General features: G+C 50.4%; 1 protein-coding gene across 6 annotated transcripts in view; it reads left to right on the plus strand.

The window, feature by feature from the left end:
• Positions 1 to 16,838, plus strand: part of EPHX2 (epoxide hydrolase 2) — a 66,414-nt gene that overhangs the window by 39,221 nt on the left and 10,355 nt on the right. For 2 of the 6 annotated variants that reach the window (XM_060301287.2, XM_030879097.2), the window contains exons 13-17: positions 8,194 to 8,265; positions 10,013 to 10,046; positions 11,165 to 11,267; positions 13,080 to 13,149; positions 15,904 to 15,984. In XM_060301287.2, the coding sequence (XP_060157270.1) occupies positions 8,194 to 8,265; positions 10,013 to 10,046; positions 11,165 to 11,267; positions 13,080 to 13,149; positions 15,904 to 15,984 (360 nt within the window). Of the gene's footprint in view, positions 1 to 8,193; positions 8,266 to 10,012; positions 10,081 to 11,012; positions 11,018 to 11,141; positions 11,268 to 13,079; positions 13,150 to 15,903; positions 15,985 to 16,838 lie in introns of those variants that run through there. The other 4 variants (XM_070045815.1, XR_009564405.1, XR_009564407.1 and 1 more) reach the window with 4 other exon arrangements.

Below are 16,838 nucleotides of genomic sequence, written 5' to 3' on the forward strand. Positions count from 1 at the left end.
CTTGAATTAGTTTGAAGTAACCTTGATCTTGAGAGATAAAGATGATTTAGATGGTACATTAGTCAGCTAGGGCTGCCATAACCGAGTGCCACAGCCTGGGGGGCTTAAACAGGAAAATGTATTATCTCACTGTTCTAGGGGCCAGAAATCCGAGATCGAGGTGTCTACACAGTTTGTTTCTTCTAAAGCGGTTCTCCTTGCTTTGTACATGGCCCTCTTCTTGCTGTGTCTTCACCATGGCATTTCCTCTGTATGTGTGTGTCCCTGTCCAGATTTCCTCTTCTTATCAGGACACCAGTCGCATTGGATCAGGCCCACCCTGATTACCTCATTTTACTTTAATTACCTCTTTAAAGACCTTACCTCCAAATACAGTCACGTTCTGAGGTACTAGGAGTTAGGACTTCATAGGAATTTGGGGGAGACACAGTTCAGCTTGGAACAGGTGGGGACCATGAGGGTGAAGGGTGGGGACTGTGAGAAACTGACTTATTTGGAAGGAGACCCGGGCTCATGGGACAGGAAGGAGGACGTGTCCCTGGGCAAGGCCCGGAAAGCAGCCCCAAGTTTGTAGTCGATGTCGGAATTAGTAAAGAGTTGTTGTAGGTTTAACGCTTATCGTAGGGGGCCCCCATCTCATTCTTTCGGCTGGACTAGAAGTCAGCATCCCAGACCAAGGTGCGATGCACTGCCTGTCACCCTTTCCCAGGTGTTTGAATCACTCAGGTGCATCTCAGACTGGTGAGAAGCATCTGGTGGTGGGAGAGAAATGAAGTGCTGGTTCTAGGTTCTTGAGTGGCAGCTGCCTCACCCTTTAGGGATTGGGAAGGAAACAGCCCCAAATAAAACTGTGAAGCAGGTGTTTGGGTCCCTGTCACCTCTTAGCTGACCCTTTCTCAATCTCTGGCTCTGCTTGGTCCCCAGCCCCCAAAACCCAACCCCCTCCCACTGCCCTCTGTGTGCCCAGAGGACGCGACCCCGCCCAGCTGTGCCATCACCTCGAGTGCCCCATGCGTCAGAGTTGCTCTCACCTGTCTGCCTCCTCCCCTGGCCCAGCCCCCAGGCCCTGTGGATAGGTTACAACGGGCCCTTGACACTCTGGCTCCCCCTGCTGTGGTACCACACATGCAGCAGAGGGAGAGGGAGGGCGTGGGGTTGTGTGCCCGTTTCTTTCTCTTCCACCTCTTTTTTCCATTTTCTTTCTTATCTTTTTGAATTGGACATTCGTAAGAAGACTCCTAACTGCTGCAAAACACAGGTGGCCCGCAATTGGGGGGAGGGCTGGAGCCTGACAAACCTGTTGAAATGTCAGCAACGTTTCGACCAGTGTCAATTGTGAAGAACTGGTTCATCCAGCAGGTAGCTCTGCACCATCTATTGTGTGCCAGTTTCGGGGGACATCTAGAGGTGAGTGACAACTTTTGAGGGCTTAAACAACTCTTGGGGAGACAGGCACGTAAGAGACACCCAGGGAATAAGGCAGCAGAAAGGACTGTAATGGAGGTCCAGCTTACTCTGGGAGCCCACAAGAAAACACAGTTACCTTTCAGCAAAGGAAGGAGCATTTGAACTGGACCCAGGGAGGTGAGTAGGATTTGGGTGGGGGGATCTGAGAGAGAAGGGGCTGCCAGCCTGAGGGGACGAGTGACTGAAGATGCTTATGAAACCCCTTAACTCAGGGATAAATGTCATGAGATGAGAAAGAGAGGGTAACCAAAGAGTCAGTGATCCTTTAGGTGAACTTCAGAAGGTCTGGAACATCTGGAAACTGCCCCCAGAGTTTAATAGGCGCACGCAGTTTTCCAGGAAGAGTCCCTAACTTTCATCAGAACTTAGCAGTTCGGTAAAGGCTAAGAGCTGCTGAACTGGATGGCCCTGGGCTTTCAGGTGAGGTGCGGAGTCGGGGAGGGGGCGGGCAGCAGCATCAGTGTCACCTGGGAGTTTGCTAGAAATGCGAACTCACCGGCCCCCTTTGTGATCTGCCCAATGAGAATATGCGTTTTTAACCAGGTCCCCCAGGTGACCCCCGTGCGCATAACCTCCCAGCTCTGACAGCTGTCTTCTGTGATTCTCAGTCAATTTCTGTGACCGTGTAGTCCGATGAACCTCAAATGTCAGTGTGCTTCAGAATCACCTGGAAGGCTAATTATGACATAGATCCCTGGACACCCCCTCCAGAGTTCAGAGTCAGTAGGTTTTTGATGGGGCCAAAGGATTCACATTTCTTTGGTGAGGTCCTGGAGCCACACCTCGAGAACAACGACCATAGCCCCGAGGAGGGGGGTGATCCAGCCACCTCCCACGTAGTGATGGGCGGGCAGCCGTCCTTCTCGGTGAATTAGAGACCTCTGGGCAGCTGGCTCCACTCAAGAGTGGCTGGAGGGGATCGCGCAGGGCATTGACTATCTCGCTCAGGTTCCCTTTTAACAGTGATTCTGCGATTTTCTGATCCCAGGCCCCCTCTGCACTCTTACAAATTATTAGGGACCTCAAAGAGCTTTAGTTCACGTGGGTTATATCTACTGGTATTTACCATACGAGATATTGAAATTTAAAACTGTCGATTCGTTAAAAAAGGATAATGTGCCCATGTTGATATAAATAACATCTTTTTATTTTTTTTTTAATCTTTATTTTCCTTAAAAATGTAGTGAGAAGTATAGCATTGTTTTACAGTTTTCGAACCTCTTTTATGTCTGGCTTAATAGAGACAGATGGATTCTCCTACCTGCTTCTGCGTTCAGTCTGTTGGGATGTCACATGTTATTGGAGCCTCTGGAAAACTCCACTGTACGCTTATGAGAATAAAGAGGATATAGAACATGTTAGTATTGTTACAAAAGTTTTTCGTCATGGATTCCCTGAAAGGGCCTCAGGGCCCCCCAAAGGTCTCCAGACAATATACTTTGAGAATTACTGCTTTTCATTTCTTTTAGGCTGTATTAGTTATAGGAGATAGAAAAAGGGAAGTAGTGGTTTCATTATGTATTACCTTTGATCAAACTACATTTAGGGTAGGTATCAACAGAATTCAGCTCATTAAAAATTATTTTTCTTTATTATTTTTTAAGTTACGGTAAAATACACATCACACAAAACGTACCATCTTAACCAGTTTTAAGTGTACAGTTCAGTGGCATTAAGTACATTCACACTGCTGTACAGCCATCACCCCGTCCATCTCTAGAACTCTTTTCATCCTGCAGAGCTGAAACTCTATTCATTAAACACTAACGCCCCATCCTCCCCTCCCTCAGCCCCTGGCACCCACCCACCTACTTTCTGTCTCTGTGAATCTGACTACTGCAGGTACCTCATATAAGTGGAATCATATAGTATTTTTTTCTTTTGTGTCTAGCTTATTTCAGTCAGCAGGACGTCCTCAGATCCATCCATGTTGGGGCGTGTATCAATTTCCTTTTTTTTTTTTTTTTAAGGCTGAATAATATCCCGTTGTGTGAGCTTTTAGTTCATCCATTCTCCCCTTGATGGACACTTGGGTTGCAACTGCTGCTTTTGAGTGCCTGTTGGGCCAGGTGGTTCTGTTCGCAACAGTATGTGGCGTTCTTTCCCATCTTTTCAGCTGAGCGGGCCGAGGCTCTGGGAGCCTCCCTCACTCGCCTGAGATCAGGTACGTGACTGGGTCAGGATGTTGACCTCGCCTTGTTTGACTTCAAAGCCCACACACCTCCTCTTAAGCCACACTTTGGAGGGAGTTTGGACTTTCTTTGTGTGCTCTGTGCATCGAAGCAGAGAGGGGAGGAGCAAACCAGGATAAGCTCAAGGTCTTGATGGAAGGAGGGACCTCAGGGGAAAGATGCTTACTTAATTGCAGTCCTAGTAGAGCAAGGATTTCAAAGGTTGTTACAGTCTTTGTGAAAAAATTGGTACCTTTATTGGTCTGTGGTAGCTGTTGGAGGATGGTTTTGTTCTTAGAACAAAGCCTCTTGGCAGGGAAATGTTCGATATTCAAATTAGTCATCTGGCCACTAAAAGGCTCCCAGGAAGCGGTTGGGTGAATCCAGCAACTGGGGCTGGTCCGGATGGGCATCAAGCTGGGTCTTAAGGAGAAACCATGGGTGGGGGGGGGGCCCGTCCCGCCAGCCTGTCTGCTCCTTCTTGGTGAGGAAACGGACTGGCCAAGTCCCTTCCTATCTATGGCCCTCAGTTTCCTCATCAGAAAAAGGATGGTCTAGTTGGATGGTTTTCACGTGGATGATAGCTTTAAACGTTAGCTGAATTCAAGCCAATGAATAAAACATAACATAGAGCAACTCTTTGATCAGGGGTGGGCCCTGGGAACCCCTCCTTCCCGTCCCTCCTCCCACCCCACCCCGTCTTCCGCACCGCTCTCCAGCCTGGAGGCCGTGTCCAGGAACACTCAGGGGTCCAGACGCCCGCCCCCAGCCCTTCCAACTGTTGCTCAAGTTTGCTGAGCACCTCAAGGTGCGGCTTAGACAAACTGCAGGTTAAGATCCAGCTCCTTGAGCTCTTTGAACTCTTGGCCAACGTTTACTCTCTCCTGTCCTGTGAATTTGCCGAGTCTGGTGGAAACTCAGATCAAAAGCTGTGTTTTTCTTCTCAGAGAAGGGATCATGGCCTTTGCATTTGTGTAGTAAGAAAGGGAAGAGGAGGCAGCTCTGGGCAGCAAAGACAAACAGAATCAGCTGGATAATTTCAGCACCACCTGCTCCATTTTTTTGCCGTACGCGAGCCTCTCACTGTTGTGGCCTCTCCTGTTGCGGAGCACAGGCTCCGGACGCGCAGGCTCAGCGGCCATGGCTCACGTGGGATCTTCCCGGACCGGGGCACGAACCCGCGTCCCCTGCATCGGCAGGCGTACTCTCAACCACTGCACCACCAGGGAAGCTCCAAGGTTGGTTTCTTATACTTCATATCCTTCATGAGCTCCGTGTTGACTCTTAGGAAGCCTTTCTCCTTAAACAGCCCCAGAGTCTTCTGAGACAAAGCTCCAGGATTCATGGAATTCCAAAGGCTTTGTTCTAGGAGTTTTTCCTTAGAACCTAGAGCTGCCTGCCCAGGTGATAGCTTTGGGGTAACAGTAGAGCAGACTCGTTCATTTTTTTTTTAACTTTTTATTTTATATTGGCGTGTAGCCGATTAACAATGTTGTGATAGTTTCAGGTGCACAGCAAAGCTACTCAGCCATACATATACGTGTATCTATTCTCCCCCAGACTCCCCTCCCATCCAGGCTGCCACGTAACATTGAGCAGAGTTCTGTAGGCTTACTGCTCCCCTCCACCTCAAGCTGGAGGAGAATTACCTTTGCGACAAAAAACTGAATCCATCGATCTAAGACAGAAATGGAAAATTTTGTTCGAGCCGAATTGAGGGCTATAACCCGGGGACAGCCTCTCAGAAGGTTCTGAGAGCTGTTCTGCCTGTTCGAGGTCAAAACGCAGTTACGTGTTTTGAGACAGAGGGCTGTGTATTAAATGATGTATTATTGACAGTTTACGCAATCTGGCAAGTAGTGGGTCATGGCTCATCGTGGCCCCTTACGACATCAGGAAGGAATGTTATCTTTTAAGGAGTTGTCTTGTTGATGCTGGGAGAATATTGCTCTTTATGGTTGAGCAGGTATTTCTGCTGATGGGGGAGGTTTGGTCGATGCATAATGCAGGTACGCAGTGCGCAGTGGAGGGGAGAGAGGAGGCCAAAGGGCAGAGAAGGTTTTTTTTATGTTTAAATTTTTCTTGTTCTGCCATAAAATATGCATTTTATTTCACATCCTCTTTGATGAGTGTGAGCTTGCAATGGAGGGCAAGAAAATAAAAGCCACAATCCACGTGATCGTTTAGAAGTCACCCCCCACCAAAGTCTTTATCTCACATTCTTTCCTTTTTTCCCCTCTCTTCTTCCCAACCTTCTAGCCTGTGTTGGGTACCTGCTATTACTGTGCTATCACAGTGGGAATAAAAATATGCGTAAGATACAGTGTGTGTCCCTAAGAAATTCACAGGCTTGTAAGGGGACCAGATCCCAAAATAGACAGTTCTCATGCAACTAGATAACTTTAACGATGGAGATAATAATAATAACAATAATCACCATTTATTGGCCTCCCTCCTATGTATCTACCAGGCATGGTCAGAAACAGGCATTATCTCCTATCATCCTTACAAAACTCCCATTTTATAGATGAGGAAACTGAGGCTCTGGAAGATTAAGTTGCCCAGTTAATAAGTAGTAGTGGTGGGGCTTGGAGCCTTGTTTGTTGGATTCCAAAGTTCATCCTTTAATTCCTGTGAGCAGGAGCACAAAGGGAGGAACCCTGTCCAGCTGGACTGGTGGGAGGCTTGTCATTGGTCTGTGGGACTTAAAAATAGGGTATCACCTTCTATGAATTACAAAGCGTCCGATGGTATCGGCAGGGCACACAACCAGAGTACAAATGCTCTTATCTTCTCCCCTTTCTGGCCCTCACCTTTGTCCTCTTCATCCCTGTTGATCTGACATGCTTTCACGTGGGGAGAGAGACTTATTTACCTTTGGGCTGTCTTTGATTTTTTATTGACCCTTTTGACATTCATTTGCTCTTTTAAGTACTATTTGAGCTCTGCAGCCAGTCCAGACCTCTGGACTCGTGGAGATTCCTCCACACACTGAGACACATCACAAGCTCATGAACAGCAGCTAGGGACTGCTCTCAATAAATAAGAACGATGACCCGTGGCAACGTGCAGGGCGTTTATCGAGCGCGTAAAATGCACTGCCTTCCATGGCTGTTCCTCGCCTCGCCATTCATCACGTAACTGAAGGCCACGATTGATTCTCTGTCATAACGGAATCTTACGCATGTGAGGGGATTGTAATTCACATGCCAGCATTGCTTGCTTCAGAAAAGCTCGAACTGCAGATCCAGCACTGCCTGATGATAAATGTTTCCTTGCCTGCAGTGCTGCTGTCTCGTAGATCCAGAGCTCTCATGACGTGCCATATGCAGAACAAATGAGTGCAGGGTAGCAGGACCTCTTAAAGTGTGCAGGGTCTGAGGGCCGCTGGCCACCAGAACACTGCTGACCTGGCTTACAGGACCCTTCTCTGCGGGAACATTCCTCGGAGGAAAGGAACAAACATACATTCAGCCTCTGCTCCATCCAGGACCAGTCACAGATGCCCTGGGGAAGAAGATGAGTAGGAGCTTGCCTGCTCTCAGGGTGGACCATGGAGAGGACATGAAAGGCTCTGTGAGATCCAGGAAGAGCTGAGACTGTTTCACTGTGATGGGGGAGGGTAGGGCTTCTTGGAGAAGGCAGTGTTTGGCACAGGTGTTGAAGGCTTCTTGAAGGCCAAGCTGAGGGAAGTAGGTGCTCTTGGTGGAAGTTACAATACGTTAAACCACAGAGCTGAGAAAGTAGGGCGCCCCTTCAGAAAACATCCTGCAACTCAGTTTAGCTGGTTCAGGTGAGCAGTTGGAAAGGAGGAGAAGAAAGTAGGCCAGCACTGTGCTCTAGACTGAGTGTTTGTGAGCCCCCCAAATTCGTGTGTTGAAATCCTAACCCTGATGTGATGGTATTAGGAGGTGGGCCCTCGAGGAGATGATTAGTTCTTGAGGGTGGAGCCCTCATGAATGGGATTAGTGCCCTTTAGAAGAAACTCCAGAGAGCTCTCCTCCGTGTGCTTTCCTCCATGTGAGGACACAGTGAGAAGATGACCATCTATGAACCAAGAAACAAACTGTCGCTAGATACTGAATCTGCTGATGCCTTGATCTTGGACTGCCCAGCCTACAGAACTGTGAGAGATAAATGTCTGAGTTTATAACCCACCCGATCTATGGTATTGTGTTATAGCAGCCAGAATGGACCACCATACACTGCCATACTCTTACTATTATAGGCTCCCCAGCCTATAATAATAAAGTGATTATTATAAGTAATACATTCCCACTGTAGGGATTTAGATAAACAGAAAAGAAAGCAGCAGCCGTAAACCCACCTCCCCGGTGTGGGGTGGGGTGGACGGGACCACTGTGAGCATCTCATGTTTTATTCAAACCTTTTAAAAAAAACAAAACAAACGTGTTTCAATATGAAAATTCAAATTCATGCACTTCTAATGAAACTTGGGCTGGATGGGACAGAGGTTGGGAGCTTCTGGCTTTGGGTCAGATCAGTTTCCAAGATCTCTGCTGAGTCCTTCATTTTGCTTTCTTGGTTGTTCTAGGGAGTGGCGGAGGTTGAACTGGAACAGAACCTGAATCGGACTTTCAGAAGCTTCTTCAGAGCAAGTGATGAGGTGAGGGGTGTGGGAGGCAGGGTAGGGGATAAGCAGGAAGAGGGAGCTGCAGGGGTGCAGATCCCCAGATGGCTTCCCTGGGAGGATGGGGGGATAGGGGATGTCAGGGTCTGGGAATAAGCAACTTGCCTTCTTTTCTTTGACTTCTGTAGTTAGGGCAGTTAGGGTCCTCACTCCACTGGTCCCTTCATTAATGAGGAAAGGTCCTGTCCTCGCTGTCACACACCAGTAGGGCTATGAAACCCAGATCAAAGAAGGATTATAATGGTGACAGTTTAGAAATTCTGCTGTTATTACCATTTTCATATGGATAATTGCTTATCAAAGTGCAGAATTAATTGATGCTTCTAACCCTTTTCTTGAACAACCACAGGAGCCTAGAATGCTTTAACGCGGTAACCCCACCCTCCTGTCTTACGTGTTAGGAGTCACTGTTGCTGTTGCTGTATCTGGTCAGTGCCTACTTAGCTGGCCTGATTTTTGCCAGTTTCTTTGCTGACCACTTCTGTCACCTCACTCTTTTATACTAAGTTCAAATTTCTTTCTTACTGAAGTACCTTCTTTTATAGTTTTCTCAGTAAGAGTCTGTTAGCAGTAAACTCGTAATTTTTTGGCCTGAAAATATCTTTATTTTGCTTTCAATCCCAAAGAACAGTTTATCTGAGTATAGCATTTTTAGGTTGACAATTATTTTCTTCTAGAAGCTTCTGTCATTGCTTGTAAGAAATTGGTCTCAGGTCTACCTTCTGGTGTATTATGTGTCTTTTAGTCATGTCTCATCTGCAGTTCAGCCCATCTTTAATTTTGAAAGTTGCATTTGGTTCTTTTTCAAAGCCTTCTGATCTCTTTCAGTAGAGTCTTGTTCTATTCTTGTTGTTCAGTTCCTTCTTTGGTCTTTAATCATTTGAAGCATCCTCATTTTTCATTCTCTCTCTGTGCAAGTTCTATTATTTGGTCTTCCTGGAGAGTCTCGTTTTACTGTTTGCTGTGTTTGCTGTCTCCTGCAATGGGGCTTTAGTGTATATGTGCAGGGGGTGGGGCAGGGTAGGGAGCGAGCTCTATAATTTGGGTTTGTGAGCTCCTCTTTAGCAGCGCTTACTCTGCTCCAACCTGCTCCAGCTGAGATGGAGGAAATGGCCCTCCTGGGCGGTTTAGCTTTTGCTTCTCCTGCCAGGCCTTCTGGTGGCATTGCCAGCCCAAGCTCACTTTTGCTGTTGTTGTTTACTTCACTTAGTGGGGGTTTCCAGATCTCGTAGTGTGGATTCAAACAGAAACACGTGTGAAGGCAGGCTTGTGGCTGTGAATCCCCAGGGGAGCTTTTTTTTGGTCTCCTCTTAGTACCAAACTGAATGGACCAACTCCTTTGACATCCCTCTGTCATGGTGGGTGGGTTCTCTCTAGTCCACCCTTTAACTGAGGACCCCAGATTGAGCGGATTCACCGTGGAGGGGTGGGGAGGATCTCACTTTTACCTTCGCATCTGACCTGAGGTCTCATCTCCTGTTCCCACTGGTTGATACACCCAAGTCCTTACATTCCCAAGACCCGCCAGCACCCAGGAGCAGGCTTGGCCTTGGAGCTTGGCTGTGAGCCGCCTCTGCTCTGACCGCTCAGGACCCGCCTAGCTCTCTTGGGCATTTAGCATGTTTGTATAGTCTGCTGGCACTTGTAGGGCTTTTAGATGCTCCGTTCCTGCATGTTTCCTTTGCTTGACCCATGACATCCCTTCTAACTTTTCTCCCTCCAGACTTTTCTCACCACGAACAGAGTCTGTGAAATGGGTAAGAGACATTCTCAGGAGGGAGTGGAGACAGGAGGGCCATGACGGGAACCAGCCGAACGTTAAATGAGTGTTTCTCCATCTGCCAGCTGTGGGCAGAAGCAGCCACCTGCCCGCCCTGAACTAGTTAAGCCGTGACTTGCTTGACGTCGATCCCCGCTGGGGAATCGCACTCACCCTAACCCTGGGCTGACCACACAGCCGTGGCTTCCTCTCCCCCATGAAGTTTTGGATTCAAGATCTTAAACAGTCAGAGCCTGGAGGACTCTCAGAGCTCTTCAGGGCAGATCCACCCTCTACTGATTAGGACAGAGACCCAGGAGAGGAACTGACCTCTGCAGGGTCACCTGGTGCAGGCAGAGTGGAAATCAGGCCAGACCCCCAGCCAGGTCTCCTCTGTCTTAGTGCCCTGGCCTCCCCTCCATCAGGCTCAGTTCCATCCCGTGAAGACAGCCCCTGTTCTCCCTCCCAGTTTGGATATAAGCGAGGAGCCAGAGCCGGGAGCAGACTGGCGCTCATCCCCTCGACTCCTGGATCCGGCACTGTTCCCACAGAACCTTGCTTGACCCCAAGCCTGTGACTTTGCCATCATTCCCTTGTATTTTTATTAATAATGATGATTGCTATCACTTGTTTGAGCACCTACTGTGTGCATCAGACACTGGGTTAGCCCCCTTTAGTAATATTGTTTATATTTCTCGTGACATCCGTAAGAACTCTCACTATTATCTCTATTCTACAGATGAGGAAAATGGGTCTCAGAAGAGTTACAGAATTTGTCCAGAGTGGCCAGGCTGGAGTTAAACTCCTCCAAGCCTAAAGACCACACTCCTCTCACTGGTCAGGAACACCTCTCCCTTCCCTCCTTCCACCTCTTTACTTATTCCCGTAGTCAATCGTTCAGTCCTTCATTCCTCAAAAGTTTTGAGCGCACACTTGGTGTGAGGCAGGGGCAGGTATCCACAAGCACGAGTCAGAGTCATTGCCCTCCGGGAGCCCAAGTCTCTTGGGGAGACAGAGAGCAGTAAAAAAAGAAGCAGAGGTGGTGAAGGGTCTCAGGTGTTGGAACTTGGACACCTGACCCAGAGGGTGGGAGAGGAAACAAGCGGCTTTTTGTAGGAGGACTCTTTGTGAGTACGCCAGGGGAGCCCAGCCTCAGCAGGATGGTCACCGAGGAGGACATCCAGTTCTACGTTCAGCAGTTCAAGAAGTCTGGTTTCAGGTAAAGAGAACAGCACCCCAGGAGAACACAGGAGAGAGAAGCTGGGCAGACGGGGGCTCTTCTGCTCTCGCAGTGCAGGGTGAGGCCCAGTGCCAGCTCAGTCCCAGTGAAAGCCTGGCCAGCCTCTGCTTGAATGCCTCCAGTGCCGGGAGGCTCACTATCTGACGATGCTCAGCCTGCTCTAGTTTGGAGAGTTCAGCTTGTTCTCCCTTATGCTTAGGGGCCCCTTCAGAGCAGATGTTTTCAACTTTTTTTCAGTGGTGACCTCTGTGAGGATCAGATGACAGCTCTGAGTTCTTACTTCAGAAAAACACAATACCCCACGTCACCTCAAAAACTGCATACATATTCGGTGGGGGGGCGGTGGTTATAGGCTCAGCTTTACTGAGCTCTAACTCACATACCGTAGAATTCGCCCTCTGAGAGTGTACAGTTCAATGGTTTTTAGTCATTTCATGGAGCTGCGCTGTCACGACACATTTTATGGATCGCCACGATCCGTTTTAAAGTGTTTTCATCTCCCAGAAAGCAGCTCTGTTCCCTTTCGCGGTCACCCCCACTTCCCTGGGGCCCCCAGGTCTGATCACTCACCCATCTGCTCTCCGTCCCCCTGGAGCTGCCTATTCCAGATGTTTCATGCACACGGAGTCGTACGCTGTGTGATCCTTCGTGTGTGGCTCCTTTCACTCTGGTCTGCCCATGTTGTAGTCTCTGTCAGACTTCGTTCCTTTTTCTCAGGTCTGTTTCTATGCTGCGGTTCAGGGCCCTGCCCTGAGATCCCTGAGAATCCCTCTTAACAGCCCCTTTTCTGTGTGTCCCTTCACGTATTTGGGTATTGCAAATCTTCGAAGCTCGTGAGTCCTTCAGGGGCGCTGCAGGTCACCGCGTTTCCATCTTCCTCCTCTCTCCTCACGCCCCCATCCCTCGCTCAGACCCAGGGGCGCAGAAGGAGCCCAACAGCAGGACCGCCTTCGTCAGCCCAGCCCACAAGTTCACAGTGTGGCGACCTTGGCAGTGAACACCCGTGGTGGCCTTTAGACCCCAGTGTTTCCAGTATCACAATTTCAACCTTTCCCTAAGCATCTCCTTTCTTCCCCCCTCCCCACCCGAAGTGGGGGACAATTTAAGAGTCTTAGACTGGGGGACAGAGGTTCTCTGGAAGGGAACGTATAGGCAATCCGATCCGACCCCTCCTTGCACAGGAGGGAAAATCAGAAGTCCCCAAAGGGCACGTGACGTGTCCAAGGTCTCTCTGGGCCCTCCCTTTCACAGGAAGCCTCAAGGGCTGGACAGCACCAACCCATTCCACACCTGAGGATTGGGACAGTGCTCCAGGTACAGCCCTGGAGCCACCCTACCTGTCCGGAGGAGACACCTCGGCATCACTTCCCGATGTCACATTAGGAGGAAGCACCTCCCGGTGGCCCTTTTCTGCGAGCTCCCTGGGACAGGGGAGTGGCCCTGGTTGGTGAGGGCACTAAACCAGGCTCCCCCACCCCCGTCTTCCGAGACAGTCCCGGGAGAAAATGGAGAGTCCTGTAGGGCCGATTTCTGTGTGTCCCCAGATGCCCACTTCAGAGAACATCAGCCCTCAGCCCAGCGCTGTGCCTGCACCAGGCCGTGCTCGATAAAGCCCGGCAGGCACGCAGGGCACCGGGGTGTGAATCCTGGGCTCTGTTCTCTTTGCCCTGCAGGAGCCTTTGCTCTTCCTGGGAAGACTGGCTCTATGCCGAGTGGGTTGCTGGTGGGGTCTGTAGCACAAGCGTCTACTAAAAGCTTTCCTCGTTTTATTCCTTCGTCCGCCCCTCCCAGGGGACCTCTAAACTGGTACCGAAACATGGAAAGGAACTGGCGGTGGGGCTGCAAAGGCTTGGGAAGGAAGGTGAGTTCAGCGCTGTTCTCCTCCCCAACAAGTCACCCTTCGGGCATCCATGGACCCAACGGATAGGCCGCTGGGTCAGAGCCAGGGGTGGACAGACCGGCCGGCTGCTTTGGGAGGTGCCTGCGCTGCGGGGTTTCCTCTTAGGACCTCTTTTGCTGTTGCTTCTCCTGGAACGGCAGAGGGTGGGGAGAGGGCGGGGACAGGGGTCTACCAGGTGACTGCAGCAGCGGTCTGGACCGCCTAGGTCTCCCGGTGGTGCCCTGGCTCCAGGCGCAGGTGGTCCAGTTAACTCCCAGAGGTAACAAGGATGAAGCTCCTGGCTCACAGAGGAACATTACGTGTTCTCAGAGAGACGGGGCTGTAACCTCTGGCTCCTTCACCTCGACCGAGTCAGTCTGAGTCTCAGTTTGTCAAGCAGAAGACAGGTTTCCAACCCCTGGGTCTGCAAAGGGAGTCATGGGATCCCTGGTTTACATTCAGAACATTAAAAACCTGAGGGAAATTGTATTTTCACGTTCCTCAGCTCACTTGGTAGCCCTGGCCATCTTCTTGATTTAGTCAAAAATGATCGGCCCTCTATATGCCAGGAATGGTGCAGATGACACAGGCGAGGTCCTGACCTCACGGGGTTAGGTCTTGAGGCAGTAGAGCATAAAAACAGTGGTTCAGAGCAGGCTGGGCAGAGAGTCGGCCTGGGATGTGGGACCTGTGCCCTGTGTGACCTTGGGCAAGGCACTTAACCATTCTGTTCTCCGTGGCCGCTAATATGGAAGTGACAAGAATGGTGCCTACCTCAGGCAGGAGCTATGTAAGGATAAAGTGGGTTGACGCACATCAGATGCTGAGTTAGAACAGTGCCTAGTATGTAGTAGTGGTTTAATTAATGCTCTTTAGCCTATCATCGCTCTAATCTGTGATGGACAAAAATGACAAAACTGCAGTTTGATTGGCAGACTCTCTCAAAGCATGAGGGACGAGGATGAGGTCTTCGGGGAGGTGAACCCCGATGGCAGTAGGTTTGGGGACCCCCTCTTCTGCAGTTTCCTTCCAGATCTTCCTCCTCTCCCACCTCCTCCCATTGCCTCTGCCACCGCTTTACGTTTTCACCTGGAACATTCTAGAGTGTCCATCCCACCCCCACAGCAGCCTCAGGATTCATTTCAGCCACAAAACCACCACTGGGTCTTCACCCCTTGGTGAACGGGGCGCAGTGAGAAGCGCACAGTTCTGTGTTGTAGGTAAAAAACGGTGAGCATTCCTTACCCAGGGACAGTGAACACCATTTGGAAATTGTCATGGTAGCTTGAGAACACAGAGTAAAAGGAGGTTCTCTCGACCTTGCGGTGCCCCATGCATCAGTAGACAAAAAGTGAAGTCCCTTTCCTGCCTGTAATGTCAGGCTGGCCCAGTCACACTCTGGCTGCCCCTGTGAAGGGCAGAGTGTGAATATTCTATTCAATTCATAGAAAAGGAATATTGATCTCCATCTAAGGGCATCTTTCCTCCTTCCCAGCGCCACCTGTTTGGTGTCAGGAATATCAATCACACAGAGTGGACCACACGCGTGTTCTTACACACACACACACACACACACACACACACACACACACACACACACACACACACACACACACACACACACACACACACACACACACACACACACACACAACCTGTGTGTTCAATACGTGGCTGAATCCATCCGTATGAGAAAAACCCATTTTTTTCCTCCTGTGTGTCTCCTTTACTTTCACACAAATCGCTTTCTTTCTGACACTTCTTATCACCAAGTGTGTGGGCGTTTTCCCCACACCAAGCAGTTCTCTGCAACACCAGCTGGGGGGCCTGCAGTTTAACTCAGTTCTGGCACCAGCTACCTGGAGACGGCGTCAGAGCCCACAGCATAAGGGCTCAGTCCCACAAGACTGCTCCCCACTGCAGACGCCAACCCCAAGTCCAGGTTGTTACCTGTGCTTCCAACTGATTGGCTGTAAATTGGAGGCTCCCAGGACCTCCTCCTTGGGTCTGTTAATTTTCTAGAGTGGCTCACAGAACTCTGGGAAACACTTACTCACGTTTACTAGTTTATTAAAGGATTTGGTAAAGGACACAGATGAACCGCCAGACGAAGGAATCCACAGGGTGAGGTCTGGGAGGGTCCCAAGCCCAGGAGCCTCTGACCCTGTGGAGCTGAGGTGTGTTATCCTTTTGGTGTGGATTTCACCAACCTAGAAGCTCTCCGAACTCCTTGCTACTGGGGTTATGTGGATGTTTATGGAGACTTCCTCACGTAGACGCGATCAATTATTAACTCCATTTCATCCCTTTCGCCTTCCAGACGTGGGGGGAAGGAGGGAGCTGAAAATCCCAGGTGTCTAATCATGGCTTTGTCTTCCTGGTGACCAGCCCCCATCCAGGAGCCCAGCCAGAGTCACCTCATTGGAACAGGAGTGCTCTCATCACTTAGGGATTTACAAGGGTTTCAGGGGCTCTATGCCGGGAACCAGGGGCAGAGAGCAAGATACACATCTTCTAATCTCGCACACCATCCTTTCAGATCTTTAGTAATGCTGGTGCCTCCTTCACGCAAAGCACGTGGCGGAAACAAAGCCAGACCACAGTGGTGCTGAGGGGTCTTCTGCGGGGGAGTTGATAGTGGAGGAGGCCCCGCGGTGTGAAAATAACATCTCCTCGCCCGGGTGAGGGAGGGCCTGAGCGTGGAGGCTGCTTCTCCTTCCCGTTATCCCTCCCCAGATCCTGGTGCCGGCCCTGATGGTCACCGCGGAGAAGGACTTCGTGCTCGTTCCTGAGATGTCCAAGCATATGGAGGACTGGGTAAGGCGACGGTCCTGCTCGGGGCCATCGGGGCTTCTTGGAGGAGGGCGCAGGCGTCCCAGAGGATGAAGAGTGGGATGTTCGGGGGAACCGCTCGCTTGACGAGGGCTTCCTCAGCAGCATCACTGTCGCCTTTTGGGAGCAGCGATTAAGACTGCTCCTCGGGGGCTTCTCTGGTGGTGCACTGGTTGAGAGTCCGCCTGCTGATGCGGGGGACGTGGGTTCGTGCCCCGGCCCAGGAAGATCCCACATGCCGCAGAGCGGCTGGGCCCGTGAGCCATGGCCGCTGAGCCTGCACGTCTGGAGCCTGTGCTCCGCAACGGGAGAGGCCACAGCAGTGAGAGGCCTGCGTACCGCAAAAAAAAAAAAAGACCGCTCCTTCCTGGACTTCCCTGGTGGTCCAGTGGTTAAGACTCCACACTTCAGGGAACTAAGCTCCCACATGCCACGTGGTGTGGCCAAAAGAAAACAAAAAAAGACTGCTGCTTCCTTTCCCCTTCACTGATGCAATCTCTCATCACTCATTCCTTCTTTCATTTCATGGGCTTTTCCTGTGCACTTAGATGAGTTGGGACAGTGCTAGATACCAGGGCGGTAAAGATGAATGAGGTGCAGACCCCACCCCACAGGAGGTCATGTCCAGCAGTTCACCCCATATGCAGGAGGCTTGTGTGGACAAGGGCCCAGCTGGGAGCGAGGGCTTCACAGAGGTGCTGACCACCGCCTCTGGCCTTGAGGAACTCCTAAGCCTTGCCCGGCAGAGAGAGAACAGGAGAGGAGACAGGGTGTTGAGAGGTGAGGATGGATGAGAGAGGTCAGAGGGTGCGGCTGGGAGGTTATCCTGAGCCCACTGG

This window comes from Globicephala melas, chromosome 6, assembly GCF_963455315.2.
Source record: "Globicephala melas chromosome 6, mGloMel1.2, whole genome shotgun sequence".
NCBI lineage: Eukaryota > Metazoa > Chordata > Mammalia > Artiodactyla > Delphinidae > Globicephala > Globicephala melas.